We start from the raw sequence: 20,325 nt of genomic DNA on the forward strand, positions 1-20,325 counted from the left end.
CCTGACCCCTCTCAGACTGTCACAGGTCATTCAGCCTTGTTGGATGCCCTGCAGTTTGTCAGATCCAGGCCAATCTTGCAGGAGCAGAGAGGGATTTAGGGAGATGAGAGCTGCAGGTCATGACTCAGGCAGGGAGGTGTTTTACCTGCTGCACTTTTCCTGAGCAGCTTTTCTCAGAGCTTTGCAGGCTCTGCCCTTATCTCCCATCAGCAGCCAGGAAATCACTCTCCCTATTTTTACCTATCTCACCAAGAAGGGCAGAGTTAATCTCTTGTGTTGAAGCAGCACTGGTTCCCAGATCAAATTAACTGTGTCAGTCATTCCCTTTTATTTTATTTTATATATATATATTTTTTTTTTTTGAAGCAGCACAGCTCATTAGCACTGATTCAACTGAAGCATGGAAAGTGGGATGAAAACAGAAGCTATTAAGCTGCTGTGATTGTCACTCCTCTCTGACCTATTTACCATGGTGAGGTTGCCAGAATGACCTTGAAATTCCTGCCTCTCTCTCTCTGGGAGGAAAACCCTGATGAAAGATGATGCAGGGAATAGATTTGCAAGCCCTGGAGTAGTGGCACGTTGCTGTGAGAAGGGTTTAAGATGCTCTTTGCTTGCCAAGCCATCAGATTTTTCCAGGGATTTCATGGCTGTGTCCCTCTCTGCTGTGCAGTGGGGCAGTAAATTGGGGGAATTTTGGAACAAATTGAGTGTTTGAGATGGGCTGGAGTTGGAGCAAGCTACTGGGAGGCTTTACCTGTGCTTTGTGAAGCTTCTGGCTTGATGGGAACTGCTGAAATGCTCTTTGCTGGAGCTGTTGAGGAGTGTGGGACCTTTTTTTTCTGTGTCAACTCTCCATCGCCCAAGGAGGAGGACAGGAGCTGGGCTGCTGCTTGAAGAAGGGAGGTTGCACCATTCAGAAGCTCTTACCAGGGAGTTTTGGAAATCAGAGGGTAGAGCTCTCTACAAACTGATGCAGAAACCATGGAGAAGTAACCAGAAGAGCTTTGTGGTGACTTTGCACCAAGAGCCAAGGTGACCAGGCTGGGCTCTTCAGGGGTTACAGTGGCAGCAATGACTTCTGCATGAGTTTTCTCATCTTAAAGGATGTTCTCTTGGTTGCATTGAGAGGCTTTGGATGTGGGAGGGAATCTCTACAGACACCAGAATTAGTTCAGAGCCTTTGGCTGAGGTCCCTTCTGCTGCACAGGTTAAATCCTTCTCAAACTTGATTTTGCAGTAATGTCATTAGCTGGGGAACCTGGTGTGTAATTAATTACTGATATTTTCTCTACCCATGGTGTGGCACCTAGCTGGCAGAAGAGAGGATTTAACTGTTCTACATCAGAAATTCAGGAAATACCCTGGTTTTGCTTTATCTGCCTCTCTCATCCCCTCTCTGCCTGCTCCCTCTCCCATGCCTATACAAGAGGGCATTTCCTTAGGGCAAACCCTGGCAGGATCCCTCCTTTCCCCTCAGTGCCTTGAGTGGGAAAAGGAACAAAGCTAAATTGTTCCTCAAGTTAGGCTGGAATGCCATTGTTCTGGTAATAGGCTGGAACAGCTCTTGCTTTATTGGCTTCAACTTCAGATTCACCCCAGAACAATGGCTTTTAGTTGGGGGGTGCTTGAGGCATCACAGCACCACTTGGGAAGGGAAGGGGAGAGAGGAGGAAAACTCATTGTTTGCCTCAGTCAATGTAACAGCTTCAAAATTAGGATGGGCAACTGGTTTTGGGGTTTGTTTTAGGTTGTTTTTTTTTTTCTTTCTGATTTGTTAGTGGCCAGGCTGGGCTAAAACTTTGCTTCAGTACCTGCTAAGTCTTCCTTGGTGTTACAGAAATCACTGCAGTCTCACTGAAAGCAGCACAAACCAGTTTGGAGACTCACCCATGACCTCCTAGAGGTTAAAGTTTAATTTATTTTATAAACCCAACCAGCTTTTCCTGGTGAGTAATGGAGCAAAGGCAACCTGCAAGTTTTCTTTTGTATGAAAAGAAATAGATTCAGCATTTAGGGGACCCTCAATATTGCAATGCTTTGGAACCAAGGAACACAAAGTGCTTTATTCCTAAGTCACACTCAACTTTGGGATTTTTTTGCACTTTGCTATTAACAAAAGAGGGGCTTTGGATCACAGAATCACAGAATGGGCTGGGTTGGAAGGGAGCTCAGAGATCATCAAGTCCAACCCTTGATCCACTCCCACTGCAGTTCCCAGCCCATGGCACTCAGTGCCACATCCAGGCTCTTTGGAAAGATCTCCAGACACGGAGAATCCACTACTTCCCTGGGCAGCCCATTCCAATGCCTGATCACCCTCTCCAGAAAGAAATTCTTTCTCATCTCCAACCTAAACCTCCCCTGGCACAACTTGAGACCCTGCCCTCTTGTCTTGCTGAGAGTTGCCTGGGAAAAGAGCCCAACCCCCCCCTGGCTCCAACCTCCTTTCAGGGAGTTGCAGAGAGTGATGAGGTCTCCCCTGAGCCTCCTCTTCTCCAGCCTCAACACCCCCAGCTCCCTCAGCCCTTCCTCACAGCAATTCTGCTGGATCCCTTCACAGCCTCCTTGCTCTTCTCTGGACCTGCTCCAGCACCTCAATCTCCTTCCTGAGCTGAGGGGCCCAGAACTGGACACAGGACTCAAGCTGTGGCCTCCCCAGGGCTGAGCACAGGGATTGATGGGGTGGTAATTAAATAACAGCTGTGAGCCTTTGCCTGGCTGTGCAGTTTGGGTCTCTGTAGGAACTTTGTCAGCATACTTGAATTTGTATTTGAAAAGTACACACTGCTGGTGTTACCCCTGTTGTTATTAAAAACACATGGGTTTCTCTGATATGCTCCAGGACTCAGCTTTGGCTATTTTTTTATTTTTTTTTTACCCTGGAGTTGCCATTGCTTGCTGGCTGATTTTCTTGTGCTGGTGTTGTGCTCTTCAGGGGCTCCCAGAACCAGAGAAGAGCAGCTAAATACAGAGCATTCTTTTACATAATATATTTCTCTTTGAAGCAGGCTCCCTTTTGTGAGCTCAGCATCCCTTTCACTGCTTCCCTTTTGTCATTGGCTTACAAAAAGCTGAAATAGGCAGCACTCAAGGTTGGAGCCCTTTGAAGACCTGAGCTGTAGATTCAGCTCCTTAACTCCCTTTTTTTCCTCCTTTGATTCTCTAATTATCACAGTCCACTTGAAAACCAGGGACAAATTTACACCAGCTGTACACAACACTCTTTGCCACCTGGTAGTGTTTGAAAGAAGCCTCAAGCAGTCTGTGCAGGCACAGGAGTGTATTTATTTGTTTTCAAATCTCAATTTTATCAACAGATCCTTGCAATTGTTTTTCCACCCTGGAGCTTTTCAAGTCAATATTCCCCCTCATCCCATCCCTCCATTCCCATGTCCCAAGTCCCTCCCCAGCTTTCCTGCAGCCCTTCAGGGACTGGAAGATGCTCTGAGGTCTCCTTGGAGCCTTTTCTTCTCCAGGCTGAACACCCCCAACTCCCAGCGTGTCCTCATAGGCAATTTCCTTTGTTTCTGGAGTGTTTTTCCTCCTTGAGTTCCTCCTCTATTCCCTTTGCTCACAGAAACAGCCAAACCATTGTGTAGGACACATCCCAGGTGTCACTGCCCACCAAAGGACAGATGGGATCAACTTGGAGAGAACAGAATCAGAGGATGTTTTGGGTTGGAAGAGACCTCCAAGATAACCCAGTCCAACCTTTGCCCAACACCATAACCACTAAACCATCTCCTTAAGGACCAGGTCCAGATGCCTCCAGGGATGGTGACTCCATCAGGGGGGTTTGTTTGCTTTTTTTTTTTTTTTTTTTTTTTTTAATTAGATCTAGGAAATGAGTTGAGCTTTCTCTAGTGAAGGTAAAGATAAACTTCCAGTTTCAGTTTGCCTGGAGTGCTCAGGATGGATTTCTGTCTGTCTGGGAGCATGGCTCTGCAGGAGTGGTCATAGAGCAACAGGGATCTCAGGCAGGACATGGGATAAGAACTTCATTCCCATGTAGTTTTGCTTTCAGAGACATCAGCTCTGGTTTTTTTTTTTCTTTTTAATATTTTTGATTTGTTCATAGTGACTTCTAAAGGGTAATAAGGAATCTGAATAAATTCCAGATAAGATATTCCAGATAAGCATTAAGAATTTAATCTTAACTAATTTAAGTATTTAACTAGTAGCATAACAAAGAAATATTTCCTTTTTAAGAAAAACAACAAAACAAATCTAAATATTATGTTTTGGGGTTTTCTTTTGCATTGCTGAAATAGGATTAAATTTTACTGATGCTGAAATGCTCTTTTTCCCCCTTGAGATGTGGCTGGGGCTGCAGTACTAACAGGATTACTTAGTTTTTATTTTTTTCCATCAATCTGGGTAACCTTGCTCTGGTGAATGAGGTAATAATGCTTTCCAGAGGAAATTGTTCAAAGAGGTTTCTGAGCAGAGGCTCTTTCAGAGCTTGGCAGATGACATGAGGTTGTTTTTAGCTTGTGAGAACTCCTCAGGTTTCCAGACTCAGTTACTACTCCTCTCAGTGGTGGAAGTGCTGATCCAGTTGGGTTCCTAGTTTTTCCACAGATACTGTTTAAAAAATGTTGTTTTTTTTTAAAACAAGAACTCAAGATATTACTTGCAGCTTGGACTTTGATTTTGCACATTCCTGGTCAGTGGGTAAATAATTTGAATTATCAAAGATTTTGAAGGCTTAAAGTTGATGTGTGTGTGTGTGTTTATTTATCTACATCTCCTGCAGAACTTCAGGACCTGGCTTTGAGAGATCTTAAGCTAAATTTCTGAGGTTGGAAAGTGCAGGTTGGAAAATAATAATGAGGAAGAGGAAGATGGTTTTCAAAACCTGGGGTTTTTGCTTCTTTTAAATTTGGATCAAAGATGAACCTTAAAAGTGCTCAGTGGAAAAGAATCTGTAAAACCACTTTGACTCAGTCAAAATATTTAAAAAAAAGATTAGATAATAACATTACCAGATCACTGGGAGGAGACAAAGCAAAAGGTTCCAAGAGACTGGTTTGGGGAACTTGTGCTCTTGCTTCCTTCTCTTTGCTGCCAAGTTTGATTTTGCAGAGTGGTTTTGTTTTACTGAAGCTGTGTTTTAAGTAAGATGATTGAATTTTGCCAGGGGGCTGTGATTTCTTCCAGCCATGTGCTGAAAATGAAGTTTCTGACCTCCCTAGGTAGGAATCCTGCTTCAGGTGCCAGCCTGTCCTCTGCCAGCAGTGTCTGAGCACCTTCAGACACTGCTGCCATTTCTTCTCCTCCTTCTCTAGTATTTTATTTTCAACTATTTGTACTGTACTCCAGCTATTTATTAAACTCATTCTGGATTATTTTGACTAATGCAGATGAGGTGGGAGTGTGAACCTCAAAGCTCTGGCTCTTGGTTTGGTTTTCAGCTCATCTTCTACCACTCTCCCTGCCAAGGCAGAAGCTTCAGAATCTCAGGTTTTGGGAGTCCAAATCAAATCTGCTGCCCAAAGCTCCTCCTAGAACCACTTCCCTCACCCTTCAGCAAGTGTGGTTGTCTTCATGGAATGGTTTGGGTTGAAAGAGACCTTAAAGATCATCTGGTTTCAACCCCACCAGCCCAGGGTGCTCCAAGCCCCATCCAACCTTCAGCACTGCCAGGGATGGGGCAGTCACAGCTTCTCTGGGCAACCTGTTCCAGCATCTCACCACCCTCAAATTAAGTAATTTCTTCCTAATGTCCAACCTAAATCTCCCCTCTTCAAGTCTGACACCATTTCCCCTTGTCCTCTGACCACACACCCATACAAAAAGCCCAACCCCAGCTTCCTTGTAGCCCCTTCAGGTATTGGAATAGGAGCAAGGGAAATGTGGCAGCAAGTTCTGCGTGGGTTTGTTCATACTTTCCAGTACCTGTGTTGTTGCTTATTACAATTAATGAGCATTCCAACTCCTACTGGACAGGAATATCAATTTCCTTCCTACCACAACAAAGGTTTAAGCATAGTTCTGCAGCATCTCAGGAACTTCTCATTAAAACACCCTCCTGAGCTCCAGACTGGCTCTGCTGCTGCTTGTGTGGGTATCCCTGCAGTGTCTAGACAAATGCACTTGTCTAGGATGTGCTCATCTTGATGTTTTGCAGATGTTGACAAAAATGAGACCTTTGCTGGCTTTGTTCCCTTCCCTCTTTCCGTGGCTTCTTGCATTTTTAATGGTTCTAAGTGCTGGTGTTCACCCAATATCCTGGGATGGATGATTCCAACTCTTTCTGCATTTACACCTTTTTTTTTTTCCAGAGACTTTTGCTCCTGTCAAGTTGTCACCTCCTGTTTATAGCTGCAGAGGGAAAGGGATGTCCATAGGATCATCCTGGAACCATCCCACAGTGGGGACCACTCTGCTCTTTGCTGACCTAACATGGGATGACCCGGGGTGGGGGATGCCTGGGAGAGCCCAGCTCTGATCTGAGGATTTCCATGGGTGTTTAAAGTCTTTTTTCTGCACTTGTGGGGTTCTGAGGATCAGTCCTCCACATTCAGGATGTCCTCAAGGACCTTGGGAACAGAATGAGTGAGAGGCTGTGCTTGGGCTGCATCAGAAGCTCTGGCAGGACTTGTTGTGGTTTGTCTAAATAAATAGTGTAGGAATCATTTAACTTTTTTGTCAGGGAATTCCTTTTGCTGGCTGGTTGTGTTAGACTTTCTGGAGGAAGGGTTTTTTCCTCCTAGAGTGATGATTTAAAAAAATACCCTCAATTTGCCAGGGAAACCATCACTGTGAGAGCAGTCACCAGAAAGCTTGTGCAGAGTTCACCAGGAGAATCCCAGTTGCTGATGGGTTTGTGTTGTGTTGTGGGTTTATTTGTAGTGCCTCTTAAGTAAATGAAAATCTCCTGATGGATCTTCTAAATTTAGGAAATCCTTTACAGATTTTTACTGTCATTGGTGACTTTTTTTCTTTTTTATTATTTCTTTACAGACTCACTGGACCTTCAGGTTATGTTACAGATGGGCCTGGAAATTACAAATACAAAACAAAATGCACCTGGCTCATTGAAGGAAGGTGAGTGTTAAAATAATATTCATTTTTTCTGGTGCTTCTTGGGACTTTTGGGTGAGGTTTATTGTGCATTGAGTATTTTTAAATCTTATGATTCTTTTTTTTTTTCTCTTCTTAATTCTAGATAGGGCAGCACTTAATTATGCTTTGTAAATATGTTTTTGGTTTCTTTGTGCAACTGAGTCCTCCAAACTAGCTTCTGAATTTGAGGCTTACAGTGGGAACAGTGTGTGGAAAATGCATATAAATACATCTGTGTCAATAAAAAAAGAAATGGAAATTATTAAGCTGTTATTGTAGTGGTCCATTCACATCCTGAGTTTCACAGTTTATTCAACCTTTTGGCAGTATGGGAAAAACCAGAGCAAACTCTAATAAAGCCCTTTATTCATGAAGAATCAGTTTCTGTGTGATGCTCTTGAGGTGCTTTTTCCTCTCTAGGCCATGAGGAGTTCAGAGGGATCATTGCCCTTCCTTGGAAAAGGACAAACTGCACTAAACCTCTTCATTTCTCTGCCCTTCCTGTATTTCATCTTCCTATTGCATATAGTGAATTCTTCAGAGATTTTAGGAGTAGCCCATTTAGTCCATATGCTCTGACTGTTGTCTGACTGTTGGTACAGTAAGTTGGACTTACTGAATCATCTTTTTCCTGCCACCAAGCTTATGCCAGGACTGTAAAATCAACTTGTTCAAGCTCTAGAATTTTTCCTGCCCAGTTGGGATGCAATGTGTGAACAGCCACGTGTTCAGTCCCCTTCCAGACTCTTCCCTGGATCTGTAAGGAGAGAGGTTTGGGAGTAGGAAAGAGTCAGGTGAGAGCATGAATTTAGGTTGGACACCTGTAAGCTGAGGTCTCAGCATCTTGGGAGGATCAGAACTAACAAAAAGCTCATTTTTCTGTAGTCTTCTCTCTGTATTTGGGAGGTCTGGGGGGTGGAGGGGAATTGGTATTCACTCCTTGTACTTTGGAGTTTTGTTTTGGATCAGTAACAGAAACACCTAAGCTCCCAGGATATTCAAAGGTGAGGATTGAGCTGTTCCAGAACACTGGAATTGGGAGCTTACCACTCACTATTTATAGGGAGCCCAGGTCTTTAATGTGGTTGGGATCAAAAGTGAGACGTTGTAAGTGGCAACACCTCTTCTTAATTGCTGTGGGTAATAAAAATACAACTGCAGCCCGGATGGGATTACAAATAATTAAAAAATAATGTTTTGCAAGACTATTATTACAGACAAACCAGCTCCAGCAATTCCAGTACAGCCAGCTTAACTCTCATGGCTTCTTCTGCTGAATGTGACTCATTTTTTGAATCAGAAGCAAAATGCTGCTCATGGGTCCCTGGTAACATCACCAGATCTGCTCCTTCAGCTTTTGTTTGCTTGGGTTGAGAGGCTTCCTCAAGAATTATCCCCTTGTGGGGTTGGGAGTGAGGGGTACAGAAAGGTTTTTCTGTCTTTTGTAGCCAGGTGTTGAACCTTGATGTGCTTCCCCTGCTCCTGAGGCTGGGATGATGGCAAACAGAAAGGAGGGAAATGTGCTGATGACAAGAGCTGAAATGTGCACCCTGGTGAAAATAGCCCAGGTTCCCTGCCAAATGGGACATTCCCAGAGAGATCTGGACCTGGAAAAAAAGCATCTGCAAAGCTGTTAAATTCTGCTGAGTGCCCTCACCTCGGTGCTGGGGTGCTGGGATGTGGAGGGCTTTGGAGGTCAGCAAGGAAAGGCAGAACCCAGACTGAAGACTCCAGAGAATTCAGATGGAAAATAAGCCATGTTGTTCCTTACTGTATTCATTTCCTTTTTGCACCATTCCTGACTCTTCTTGGCTGGTGCCCATGCTATGTCCTCATTCCAGGGCTGTGCTTTTCATTTTTCCCCAAGAGCACAAGGCAAAGCAGGCAGGATCCAGCCTGGGGATCCTGTCTGGGGCAGAACCTGGAGCCTTGTGATTCTGCAAATGAGCTTTCTGTTAATGAGTCATTAACTGTAGCAAAGATAACACCTTTCTATTTGGTCTTGGCCTAAAGCTTTTATTGATTAAGTACTTCTGTCTGCTCTACCCTTAAAATAGAAGCAAAACCCCTACAATTTCTTAGGCTGCTCAGTTTGGAAACCAGGAGTTCTCTTTGTTACCTTTTCTTTAAGCAAGACTTTATCCTTTAGTAACACCTGCTGCTCTTTTTCCAAAGGCCTGGAGCAGATCATTGTGCCTATCAAAAATCATTTTTTCTGCAGAATAACTCCCTAAAGAATTCCCCTTTCTGTTGGAAGGACAGACTCTATGGCAGGCTGAAATTTTCTTAATTTATTTGATTCAGAGGAACATGGATTTCATCTGAACCCAAGGGCAATGCTGCTGAAGGGATCCTAATCACTTGCATCTCTCCTTTCAACAGCTACAGCAGTGGGCAGGAAAAAAGCAGTGCAGCTATAGATTCATTTTCTTTTTATCTCAGGGACCAAGCACAATGGTAGTCATGTTTGCACTGTCCTTGAGCTATGTAAGATACCTCCTGTGCCTTCTGTGTGATCTGTACAGATCTATCTCTGCGTATGAGCCAGGAAGTTAATGGTATCTGAATTGACATTGCTTGGTTATGGCTTCGTGGGCATCTTTTGTGAAAGAAAAACTGAGCAGCTTTGGTCTCTGAACTGCTGTTTCTGTTGCTACATGAAGGAAAAAAAATCTCTTTCCTGCTCATACATCTCAGATCATCTTGACTGATGGTCTTGACTTGGGAAGTCAGCAGAGAGATTCTTCTGGAAAGGGTGGTGGTACCACTGGTGATGCTTCTGGAAGAGCTGGTGGTACCACTGGTGATGCTTCTAGAAAGGGAGGTGGTACCACTGGTGATGCTTCTGGAAGAGGTGGTGCCACTGATGATGCTTCTGGAAAGGGTGGTGGTACCACTGGTGATGCTTCTGGAAAAGGTGGTGGTACCACTGGTGATGCTTCTGGAAGAGCTGGTGGTACCACTGGTGATGCTTCTGGAAGAGGTGGTGCCACTGATGATGCTTCTGGAAAGGGTGGTGGTACCACTGGTGATGATGCTTCTGGAAAGGGTGGTGGTACCACTGGTGATGCTTCTGGAAAGGGTGGTGGTACCACTGGTGATGCTTCTGGAAAGGGTGATGGTGCCACTGGTGATGCTTCTAGAAAGGGAGGTGGTACCACTGGTGATGCTTCTGGAAAAGGTGGTGGTACCACTGGGATGTGCTCCATCTGCTGGATTCAGGTAGAAAGTAGCAAGTCTCTTCCTAGGACTTCCAACTCATTCATTCTCAGCTTGTCCCAGTATTTTGTTGTCTATTTGTTTGTTTGTGCATCTCTGGAAGAAACCTGAGCAACCTCATTAGCATTTTTAACAGTTAGTGCATCTTGACACCAATAACCAAATAATAACCAAAGACTTTCCTTCTGGCAAAAGCTGAAGCCCCAGGGCACCATGTCCTCTAGAAGACAGATTTCTCTGCATTCTCTTCTGATTTCTCCAGCTCCCCAAATGTAGAGAGCAAGATGGATTTCTTCAGTTAGCATCTCCTGGGGCTTATTTCTGATTTTTGGGTTTGGAGGGCTTCCCTCAAGAGAGCCACCTGAGACTGCACAAGTAATAAAGTAGGAGAAGAAGAATTTCTGCCAGGTTCTGGGCAAGTAAAGGGGTGTCCAGTTCTGGAGTCCCCAGCATCAGAAGGACACACAGCTCCTGGAAGGTGTCCAGAGGAGCCACTGAAATGCTCAGAGGGCTGAGCAGCTCCCTGGGAAGCCAGGCTGAGGGATTGGGGTTGTTCAGCCTGGAGAAGAGGAGGCTCTGAGCAACCTTCCAATATCTGAAGGGGCTACAAGAAAGCTGGGGGAGGGCTTTGGACATGGGGGAATAGGGAGAGGACAAGGGAAATGGGTTAAAACTTGGAGAGGGGAGATTGAGGTTGGACATGAGGACGAAATAACTTAATTTGAGGGTGCTGAGCCCCTGGTTGCCCCCAGAAGCTGTGGCTGCCCCATCCCTGGCAGTGTTGAAGGTTGGATGGGGCTTGGAGCACCCTGGGCTGGTGGGAGGTGTCCCTGCCCATGGCAGGGGTTGGGACTGGATGATCTGGGTGGTCCCTTCCAACCCAAACCAGTCTGGGATTCTAAATAATCTCAGACCATAATAATCAAATCAGTCTGCAGAAAAATCTCTTGAACAAGAAAGAGTTCAGGTTAGTTCCTTCAATTTCTGCTGCTGTTGGTGGGGAAAGGTTTAAGGACACAGCTTTTATGACTATAAAGAACCTTGTGCAGAAGCAGGGGAGTGTACACACCAAACAAGAAACCCACAGTGTGTTTGAGGCATCTATAATGACACCAAGTCACCTTGCTTTAATCCTGTTTAGAGGACAGAGGACTTTGTTGGAAGGACTTTGTTATGCATGTCGAGTGGCTAATTACAAAAATTTTAGTTAATTTATTATTATTATGATGATGATGATTGTTATTATTATTATTATTATTATTATTTTACAGGCCAAACACCATCCTCAGGCTTCGATTCAATCACTTTGCCACAGAGTGCAGCTGGGACCACTTGTATGTGTATGATGGAGATTCAATTTATGCTCCCTTACTGGCAGCTTTTAGGTAAGTCCCCCTGGGTAAGAATCTAACTCTCTGCAATGATATTTCTTTAACTCCAAGCCTGAAGGAAATGTGGCTTCTAGAAGCACAAATATTTTATAAAAGTGCCAATACAGCAGCTAGAGCAAGCATCCTTTTGTGCAGTCATCATCAGCATAAACAATTCAGGAGTTGTTTTGGCTCTCACAATGAGCAGTTGATGTTCCTACACTGTAGCATGTAAGGATTATGTTTTCATTTCCAAATCCTGATTATTTGAGAGACAAAAAAATGATTGTCAGCTGGTCGAGTCCAAAATCATTTGGCATGGCAGCTCGTGCTCAAGTAGAAAACTGCCCCATTTATCAGTTTGGAACATGACTGGAGTTTAACTCATAATATGTCAATGCTGACAGAAGGCAAAAGCCAAGGAATCGACCTGGCAGTCTTACAGGTCTTGTAGAACTGTGTCTAGCCTTCTGTACCTTTAAAATTGATATTTTTAAGCTCTCTCAAGATGTTCAGAAACAGCAATGATGGGTTGGAGAACTCTTAAAAACATGCCTGGGATTTGGCTCATCCTGTGGTGAGAGATTGATTTGTCTGGATGCTGGGTAAGAGCATCCTAAAGAAAGAGCAAAGGAACTTAAATATTACTTGTGCATTTCTATACTTCAGTCTTCCAGTGAATCTGGAAATCTTCTGTTTTCTATTCTTTTAGCTGAAATTAGAAAAATAATTCCAAGTGATCTATGGAAAAACTGATGGTTCCCTTTGGACTCTGCTTCTTCCACGTGGCTGTTAACTATTTCTAGAGTTAACCTTCTGCTGTGCTCCCTTTCATTTGTGAAATGAAGCACTAAAAATTCTTTGTTCTATAAAATCCTTGTAATCTGGATGAGAGAACATCAGCACAGGACCCAAAAATTGATAAAAGAAATGAGTTAAAAAAGCACTTTTTTGGGGGATCACTTCAGAAAATGCAGAGTTGTTTTCTAGTGATAGAATTCTTCCTCTAATCCTTCAGACTAACCTGAGGTCAAAACAGGACACACAAAGGAATTCTCTCTTCTTAAAAAACCCCCAAACCTGGAGGTGCAACCTGGAAGCACTTTCCTGGTGTCATACACTGAATTAAGATGCAGGAAGAGGAAGAAATATCAGCCTGACTCAGAGTAATTTTGCTGTAATTGAGCTATATTTTAATGTGCTGTTGAAAAGGTGAAATGGTTGTGATTTGTGCCTGCAGTTTCTTGTGTGTTTTCCAAAAATTAATAGGCTTTTAAAATGGAGGTTCTAAGTACCTCACAGCATTAACAAGGATGGTTCAGGCTTTAAAATCTTCTGTAAATCACTAGGAAGTCTGTGCCTGAGGACAAGGAAGCATGAGCATAAAACAGTGATTTTTTTTTTGAGGTAGGAAAAAAAAAAATCAGGTGTGGTTTTTGGTTTGTTTTTAATTACTTCTTTAGGTGACATTTGAGTTTTATCTTCGTTAGAAATGAGCTGTGTTGTTTAGGAAACCAAGTTTAGGAAAGAGCAGATGCTTCTGATTTTGAAGTGCAAAAAAGCATCTGTTGAAAAGCATCTGGGAGTTGGGGGTGTTCAGCCTGGAGAAGAAAAGGCTCCAAGGAGACCTCAGAGCATCTTCCAGTCCCTGAAGGACAGAAAGGGACCTGGGAGTCTGCATTGACAAGAAACTGAACATGAGCCAGCAGTGTGCCCAGGTGGCCAAGAAGGCCAATGGCATCCTGGCCTGTATCAGAAACAGTGTCACCAGCAGGTCCAGGGAGGTGATTCTGCCCCTGTGCTCAGCGCTGGTGAGGCCACACCTCGAGTCCTGTGTCCAGTTCTGGGCCCCTCAGTTTAAGAAGGATGTAGAGGTCCTGGAACAGGTCCAAAGGAGGGCAACCAGGCTGGTGAAGGGACTTGAGCACAGGCCCTATGAGGAGAGGCTGAGAGAGCTGGGGCTGTTCAGCCTAAAGAAGAGGAGGCTCAGGGGAGACCTCATCACTCTCTACAACTCCCTGAAAGGAGGATGGAGCCAGGGGGGAACTGAACTCTTTTCACAGACGACCTTCAACAAGACAAGAGGACACAGTCTTAAGTTGTGCCAGGGGAGGTTTAGGTTAGATATTAGAAAGAATTTCTTCACGGAGAGGGTGATCAGGCTATGGAATGGACTGCCCGGTGAGGTGGTAGATTCTCCGTCCCTGGAGACATTTAAAAAAAGACTGGATGTGGCACTCAGTGCCATGGTCTAGCAACTGCTCCGGTGGGTCAAGGGTTGGACTAGATGATCTCTGAGGTCCCTTCCAACCCGGCTAATTCTATGATTCTATGATTCTATGAAAAATACCTTTCCACTGGCAGGAAAAGAGTTGTATTAGAATTCTTTCAGACATGGTGCTCCTCTTTAAACTCTTTCCTTACTTTATGCTAAATTTCAATGTTAACCAGAACTATATTTCACTCTTCACTATTTTTGCACCCTGCCAGGGGCTTTGCAAGCTTGAGCTTTGTACAGTTTGACCTTGTAAAGTTGCAGAGTTTGTTGATAATAAACACTGGAAATTCCTCCCTCTCAAGCTCAGTTTTTATTTCCCTGTTTTTTTCAGCAGTTGCCTGAGCCCTCACTTCCTTCCCTGCTCTGATCTTGTTTTCTTGACCTTCTTGTGCTTGTGTCTGTTTGTTCTCACCATAGCATTTACCCTGAATATCTTAAAATCATCTTGGAAATCCTCAGCCTTTACAGGGAAACTGTAAATTGATTTTATCAGTTTTTAGAGGTGATAAATGTTTGCATGATGCCATTTACACAACACCAAGTGGCTTCAGAAACCATCTACCAAACCCCTTATAGGCTGGGTGCCCCCAGGGCTGTCTGGCCCTGTGCATGAAGCTTTATTTCTATTAAGTAGTGTTAAAAAGTATCTTGGCTGGTTTCTATATTTGTGATCGTAGCCAGTGCAAGAGTGTGTAAATGTGCAATGAGAAGAGGAAACAGAAATCCAGTGTGTTCATCAGCAGAAATCTGAAGCAGATGAGCTCCACTCCTCACCCGTGACCTTCCTGGGTTGTGTTTGTAACTTTTCTCCATCATCATCATCCTCATTTCTCTTTTTTTTCTGTAACTTTTAACTGTTAAACATTTACTGGAGCTGCTTTGGCACCTTGGGGTTCATTTTTGACCCTCTTGACCACCAATTGTTCTTGGGCAAGAGCTTTGGCCATGGCTCTGGAGGTGAGACCATTCCCAGGTGCCCTGTGGATGCCATCAGGTACCAGATGGAAGTGAGAGCATTCCCAGGTGCCTTGTGGATGCCATCAGGTGCCAGATGGAGGTGAGACCATTCCCAAGTGCCCTGTGGATGCCATCAGGTGCCAGATGGAGGTGAGACCATTCCCAGGTGCCTTGTGGGTTCCATAGGTGCCAGATGGAAGTGAGACCATTCCCAGGTGCCTTGTGGGTTCCATCAGGTGCCAGATGGACATGAGACCATTCCCGAGTGCCCTGTGGGTTCCATCAGGTGCCAGATGGAGGTGAGACCATTCCCAAGTGCCCTGTGGATGCCATCAGGAGTCAAATGGCTGGTCCTGGTGGCACTGGTGACAGATGGCAGCAGTTGTCCCATGTCACTTGCTGAGCTGCTCTGGGATGCCTCCATGGGAGCTCTTGTACCCTCAAACCCAGGAGCATCTCACCTTCCTTTCACCACCTGCAGGTTAATGTGGCTCTGTCCAAATTTGAGTCTAAGCAGAGGGCATGGGGTGAGTTTGGTTGGAGGGGACCCTGGTCAAAGCAAGTCCATCAGAGTGGCATCAGGCCCTTGCTCAAGACTTTGGCCAGGCAGGTTGTGAATAGCACTTCAGGATGGAGATCTTGCTGATCTTTTGGGCCAGTGGTCCAGCACTTTGCTACCCTCGTGGTTAAAAAAATAAATTAAACAATCTTTTAGTAATACCCAATCAGAGCTTGTCTGTTGCTTCCTGCCCTTTCCTGTGAACCCTGAGTCTGCTGCTATCTGCTCTGCAATCTCTCCTTCATCTTCAATCTCTCCTTCAGGCTAAACAAGCCTTGCTCCTTCCACACCTCCTCCTACATCATATGGTTCTCTGTTTTGTTTTTTTTCCCCTCCCTTCTATTCTCTCAGAAATTGTCACTCAGGTTTGGGCACACTCAGAGCCTCTCTCTGTCCTCACTTCCCTTCCTGATCTCACCTCCAAACCTTACTTCCCCCTCCTCAGGGACTGGGCTGGGCTTGCTCCCAGCAAAGCATCACCTGGTAACATCAGAGAGGTTGCAAATGAGGATTAATTACACTCTGCAAGGCAGAGAACATCTTCAGTTGGGACTATTTGTGCTCCAAGAGTATTCAGAGGAGCTCATCAACCTAGAGGTGATGTGATAGAGACCTGGAGGTGGAAGTGGTCCTTGCCTTGGGCACAAGGAGGCAGGAGATGGACTCTGGGTGTTCTGCATGGCATGAAGGGTGCCCAGGAAGGGGGTGGAAAGATCCAAGGTGAGGTTGGATGGGGCTCTGAGCAAACTGGTTGAGTTGAAGATGTCCCTGCTCACTTCAGGGCTGGGGGGCTGGACTAGATGACCCTGAAAGGTTCCTTCAACCCAAACCATTCTGTGATTCTCTGAAGGGAGACAAAAGGACTGCTGAATGCTTCAGTTTTATTGCTCTGCTTCACAGCGTGCCTTAGGTGACCTTTGTTTGTGTGCATCACCAGGTTTGTGCCTCTTGAGGTTGTTCCCCTCCTCTGATGGAGCTGGCACTCATCACAATCACTCCCCAAATCACTTTTTTTTTGCATCCTGAGTCCTGAAATAGAGGATTTCCAATACTCAGGCCCTGTGCTGGACCACGTTGCAATACAACATCACCCAGGCACTCAGGTCACCAAGCAGCCCAGTTGCCTGTTTTTCCTAGCAGCCTGCCCTCTAAGGATTTCATTTTGTTTTCTTCTCATCCACAATAACTTAGAGAGTATTGATTTAAAAGAAAAAAATCAAAAAACCAACCAAGGATTGGTGTAAAGTACAAATGTACTCAGGATTTTGCTAGAAATGTATCTGCTGGGTGATGTTCCCTCACTGATATTTATTCTCTGAGCCCATCAGTGAGCCAGCTGATCCTTCAGATGTGTGAGAATTGATTAATCAAAATGCCTTTGTGGTAGAAAATCAGATTTCTTAGAAAAATGTAAATTTTGTATCAACCTTGCTTTTGTTCACTAACCCTGTAATCCCCTCCAAAAACATCAAATCAATTTGAGGAGATAGAAAAGGAGGGTTTGGCAAGGATAAATCCTCTGAGTTAAATCAAGGCCTAGAAAGGAAGTTTAGAAGAGAAAAGTTGCTTCAGTTCTTCACTTTTTCAGTTCTTGTCTCTGAAACACTTTCTGATGGACTGAAGAATGACTTTTTATTCATTTTTGTCATTAATTCAAACACCCTGAGCTTCACAGATATTAAATGGACAACAGACCTTAGGATTTAAATAGCAGAGAGGCATTTGCACCATGGTTGATATCTCTTGGTAATTGATATTAAAACAATGTTTGCAATTTTCCAAGTACTTCTTCACTGTCCTGCAATGGCAAAACAGGTGGGAATTCTTTTGAGAAGGAAATGTGGATTTACAGCCACACTCACCGTGTCACATAATGATACAAAACCAACTGAATGGCTCATGAGACACTTTTTAATATGTTTATGGTTTGTCCTTTTCCTACTGGCTCCAGAGGGAAAATCACTATGGGAGAACTCAGAAGGTTTTGGGGCAAAGCCCTGGATCAAGTTTGCTGATGACACTAAGCTGGGAGGAGTGGCTGACACACCAGAAGGCTGTGCTGCCATTCAGAGAGACTTAGACAGGCTGGAGAGTTGGGCAGAGAGAAACATGATGAAATTCAACAAGGGGAAGTGTAGAGTTTTGCATTTGGGGAAGAACAACACGATGTCCCAGTATAGGTTGGGGGTTGACCTGCTGGAGAGCAGTGTAGGTGAAAGAGACCTGGGGGTCCTGGTAGACAAGAGGATGACCATGAGCCAGCAATGTGCCCTTGTGGCCAAGAAGGCCAATGGCATCCTGGGGTGCATTAGAAAGGGTGTGGTTAGTAGGTCAAGAGAGGTTCTCCTCCCCCTCTATTCTGCATTGGTGAGGCCGCACCTGGAGTATTGTGTCCAGTTCTGGGCCCCTCAGTTCAAGAAGGACAGGGAAGTGCTTGAAAGAGTCCAGCGCAGAGCTACTAAGATGATTAAGGGAGTGGAACATCTCCCTTATGAGGAAAGGCTGAGGGAGCTGGGTCTCTTTAGTTTGGAGAAAAGGAGACTGAGGGGTGACCTCATCAATGTGTTCAAATATGTAAGGGGTGAGTGTCAGGGAGATGGAGTTAGGCTCTTCTCAGTGGTGACCAGTGATAGGACAAGGGGTAATGGGTGTAAATTGGAGCACAGGAGGTTCAAGTTGAATATTCGAGGGAATTTTTTTCCTGTAAGGGTGACAGAGCCCTGGAACAGGCTGCCCAGGGGGGTCGTGGAGTCTCCTTCACTGGAGACATTCAAAACCCGCCTGGACACGTTCCTATGCGAAGTGCTCTAGGTGGCCCTGCTCTGGCAGGGGGGGTTGGACTAGATGATCTTTCGAGGTCCCTTCCAACCCCAAGGATTCTATGATTCTATGATTCTATGATCCAGAGGGCTCTGAGCAGGGAGGTTTCCCTGGTGCTGAGCAGCTGAATCTGTCCCTGTGCAATCAGGGAAGATGATTTCAAGAAAAAAAACCATCTTGGGGTGTTGCCAGCTCTCAATAATGAGATTATTTTTGAAGAAATGTCATTGCAATAGCTTTGTTTCCTTGAAAGTCCATGTCTAGGAGTCACTGCACAAGAATTGTGGCTTTTCCTTTAAGAAAATAAATGAAGATGTAGCCTTATTTTCTTCCCTTTTTTTTTTTTTTAGCCTCCTTTCATTTCTATTTTTGGTCTGTTGCTTTTTACTCCTGTGAGTATGGGGAGGTGCACAGACTGATTTTTTTTTTAGGGAAAAGATTGGTTGTGTTTTGTGTTCTTGCCTGTCCAGGTGGGTCAAAGTATTTAAAAATTAAGATTATGGTTCTGCATCTCATTCCAGTAAACTGAGAAGCCAACGTGCAACTGATTTTTCAGTATCACCTTTATCCTTTCACTTCTCTGTGATCTGTGCTCTGTATTTTAATTTTTGTGACTCCCATCTTCCTCTTTTTACCTTTTTCTTCTCACCAGAGCTCTGTCTGCTCTTGATCCCTTCCATGCCTGCAGAAAAGGATGAACACACCATCCCCAGGATGCTTGGAGCAAATCAGGGAAAAGTAATAGAGGGGATGCCCTTTGTTTTAAATAATTCCCATTTTACTCTGGTGTAGGCAGGGGGTGTCTGCAGGGGGATGGAGAACTCAGATCTCAGGGTTGCTGCTTTTCATTCTGCCCCTGACTCCACAAATCCAGTGCAGAGAAACCAGAAGTTTTAGGGCACAAGAAGGTCTGTCTGTCAACACCAAAGACATGGCATCTTTGGACAACTTAGCTGAGTAGGAGTATTTATTTGCTTTGGAGTAGTGGTGATTGTGAAATGTTTTGAAACCCTCTGAAAAGGCAGGGAAGAGACTTGCTGGGAAACTCTTGGCCAGAGTTGAGGCTCTGGAAGAGTCTGTATTGGAGTTTAAAGGCAGTTTTGCATAATCCTTCTTTTATTTTCATTAGAAGCTCTGTTTGTGCTGGTTTCTTTGAAATGGTGCTGTGTACACACTGTGTTTATTCACTTTTTTTTTTTTAAGTGCTGACCTTTCAAGGACCTGATTGTTATCACTGGCTTCTCTTCAGGGCTTTCCCTGAATGGATTTTCCAATCTATTTATGAGGTGTCATCAGTCTGTTCCAAACTTCTGGAGGTGGGATAACATCCTCCTGGGCATATTTACAACATGAGGCACCAGAAAAAAAAAAGATGGAAAGACAGGAGATGTGCTGGGAGCATCCCCTGTGGGGTTTTCCCAAGGAAATCCCAAAATTGAGATTTCTAAGGGAAAACAAATCATTGTCCTGTGCTCATCCTTTTATTAGGGAAGGTTATGAGGGGAAGGGTATTTTTCCCTTCTACACCTGTTCACTTTCTACTTTTATTCTTTGCTGCTGTTGTTCTGTTAGATTGCTTCCAGTTAGATTGCTCTGTGATATCAGTGATAAGAGCTGCAAGAGTGAAGGCTGAAGAAGAATAAATCAAACCAGAGGAGTTTTCTCATGTCCCTGAGCTGTAGTTTGCTTTACACTGAATTATATTCAGATGTCTGTTTTCCTGTGGCAGAGATCTTCCCTCCTACAGTTTGCAGTACAAAGGAAAACTGTGAAACAAATAGCAAGGAGAAATTTATAAGGCTTTTTGTTCTTCTGATGCATCAGGAAACAGTCTTTTGGGAGAGATCATTTTCAGATCAGAAGGCTCAGGTTTTCAGATGAAACAGGCACCTCTTGCACGTGGAGGAAAAGGCAGTGAATTTTGCCTTTTAATCCTCTATCCTTGAGATCTGAAAGAGGAAAAAAAAATCATTGGCTTGCTGGCATGGAAATATTTATTGAGCTGGAGCAAATGTGCTGGAGTTGTTTAGCCAAAACATGGGGTCAGGTTA

At 44.4% G+C, this 20,325-nt stretch overlaps 1 protein-coding gene across 1 annotated transcript in view; it reads left to right on the plus strand.

The window, feature by feature from the left end:
* The window catches only part of ATRN (attractin), a 152,979-nt gene that overhangs the window by 27,216 nt on the left and 105,438 nt on the right, over positions 1-20,325 (plus strand). The window contains exons 3-4 of the mRNA XM_030450914.1: positions 6,970-7,053; positions 11,562-11,675. Of these exons, the coding sequence (XP_030306774.1) occupies positions 6,970-7,053; positions 11,562-11,675 (198 nt within the window). The remainder of the gene's footprint in view (positions 1-6,969; positions 7,054-11,561; positions 11,676-20,325) is intronic.

The sequence above is a fragment of the Calypte anna genome, chromosome 4B, assembly GCF_003957555.1.
Source record: "Calypte anna isolate BGI_N300 chromosome 4B, bCalAnn1_v1.p, whole genome shotgun sequence".
NCBI classification, from domain to species: domain Eukaryota; kingdom Metazoa; phylum Chordata; class Aves; order Apodiformes; family Trochilidae; genus Calypte; species Calypte anna.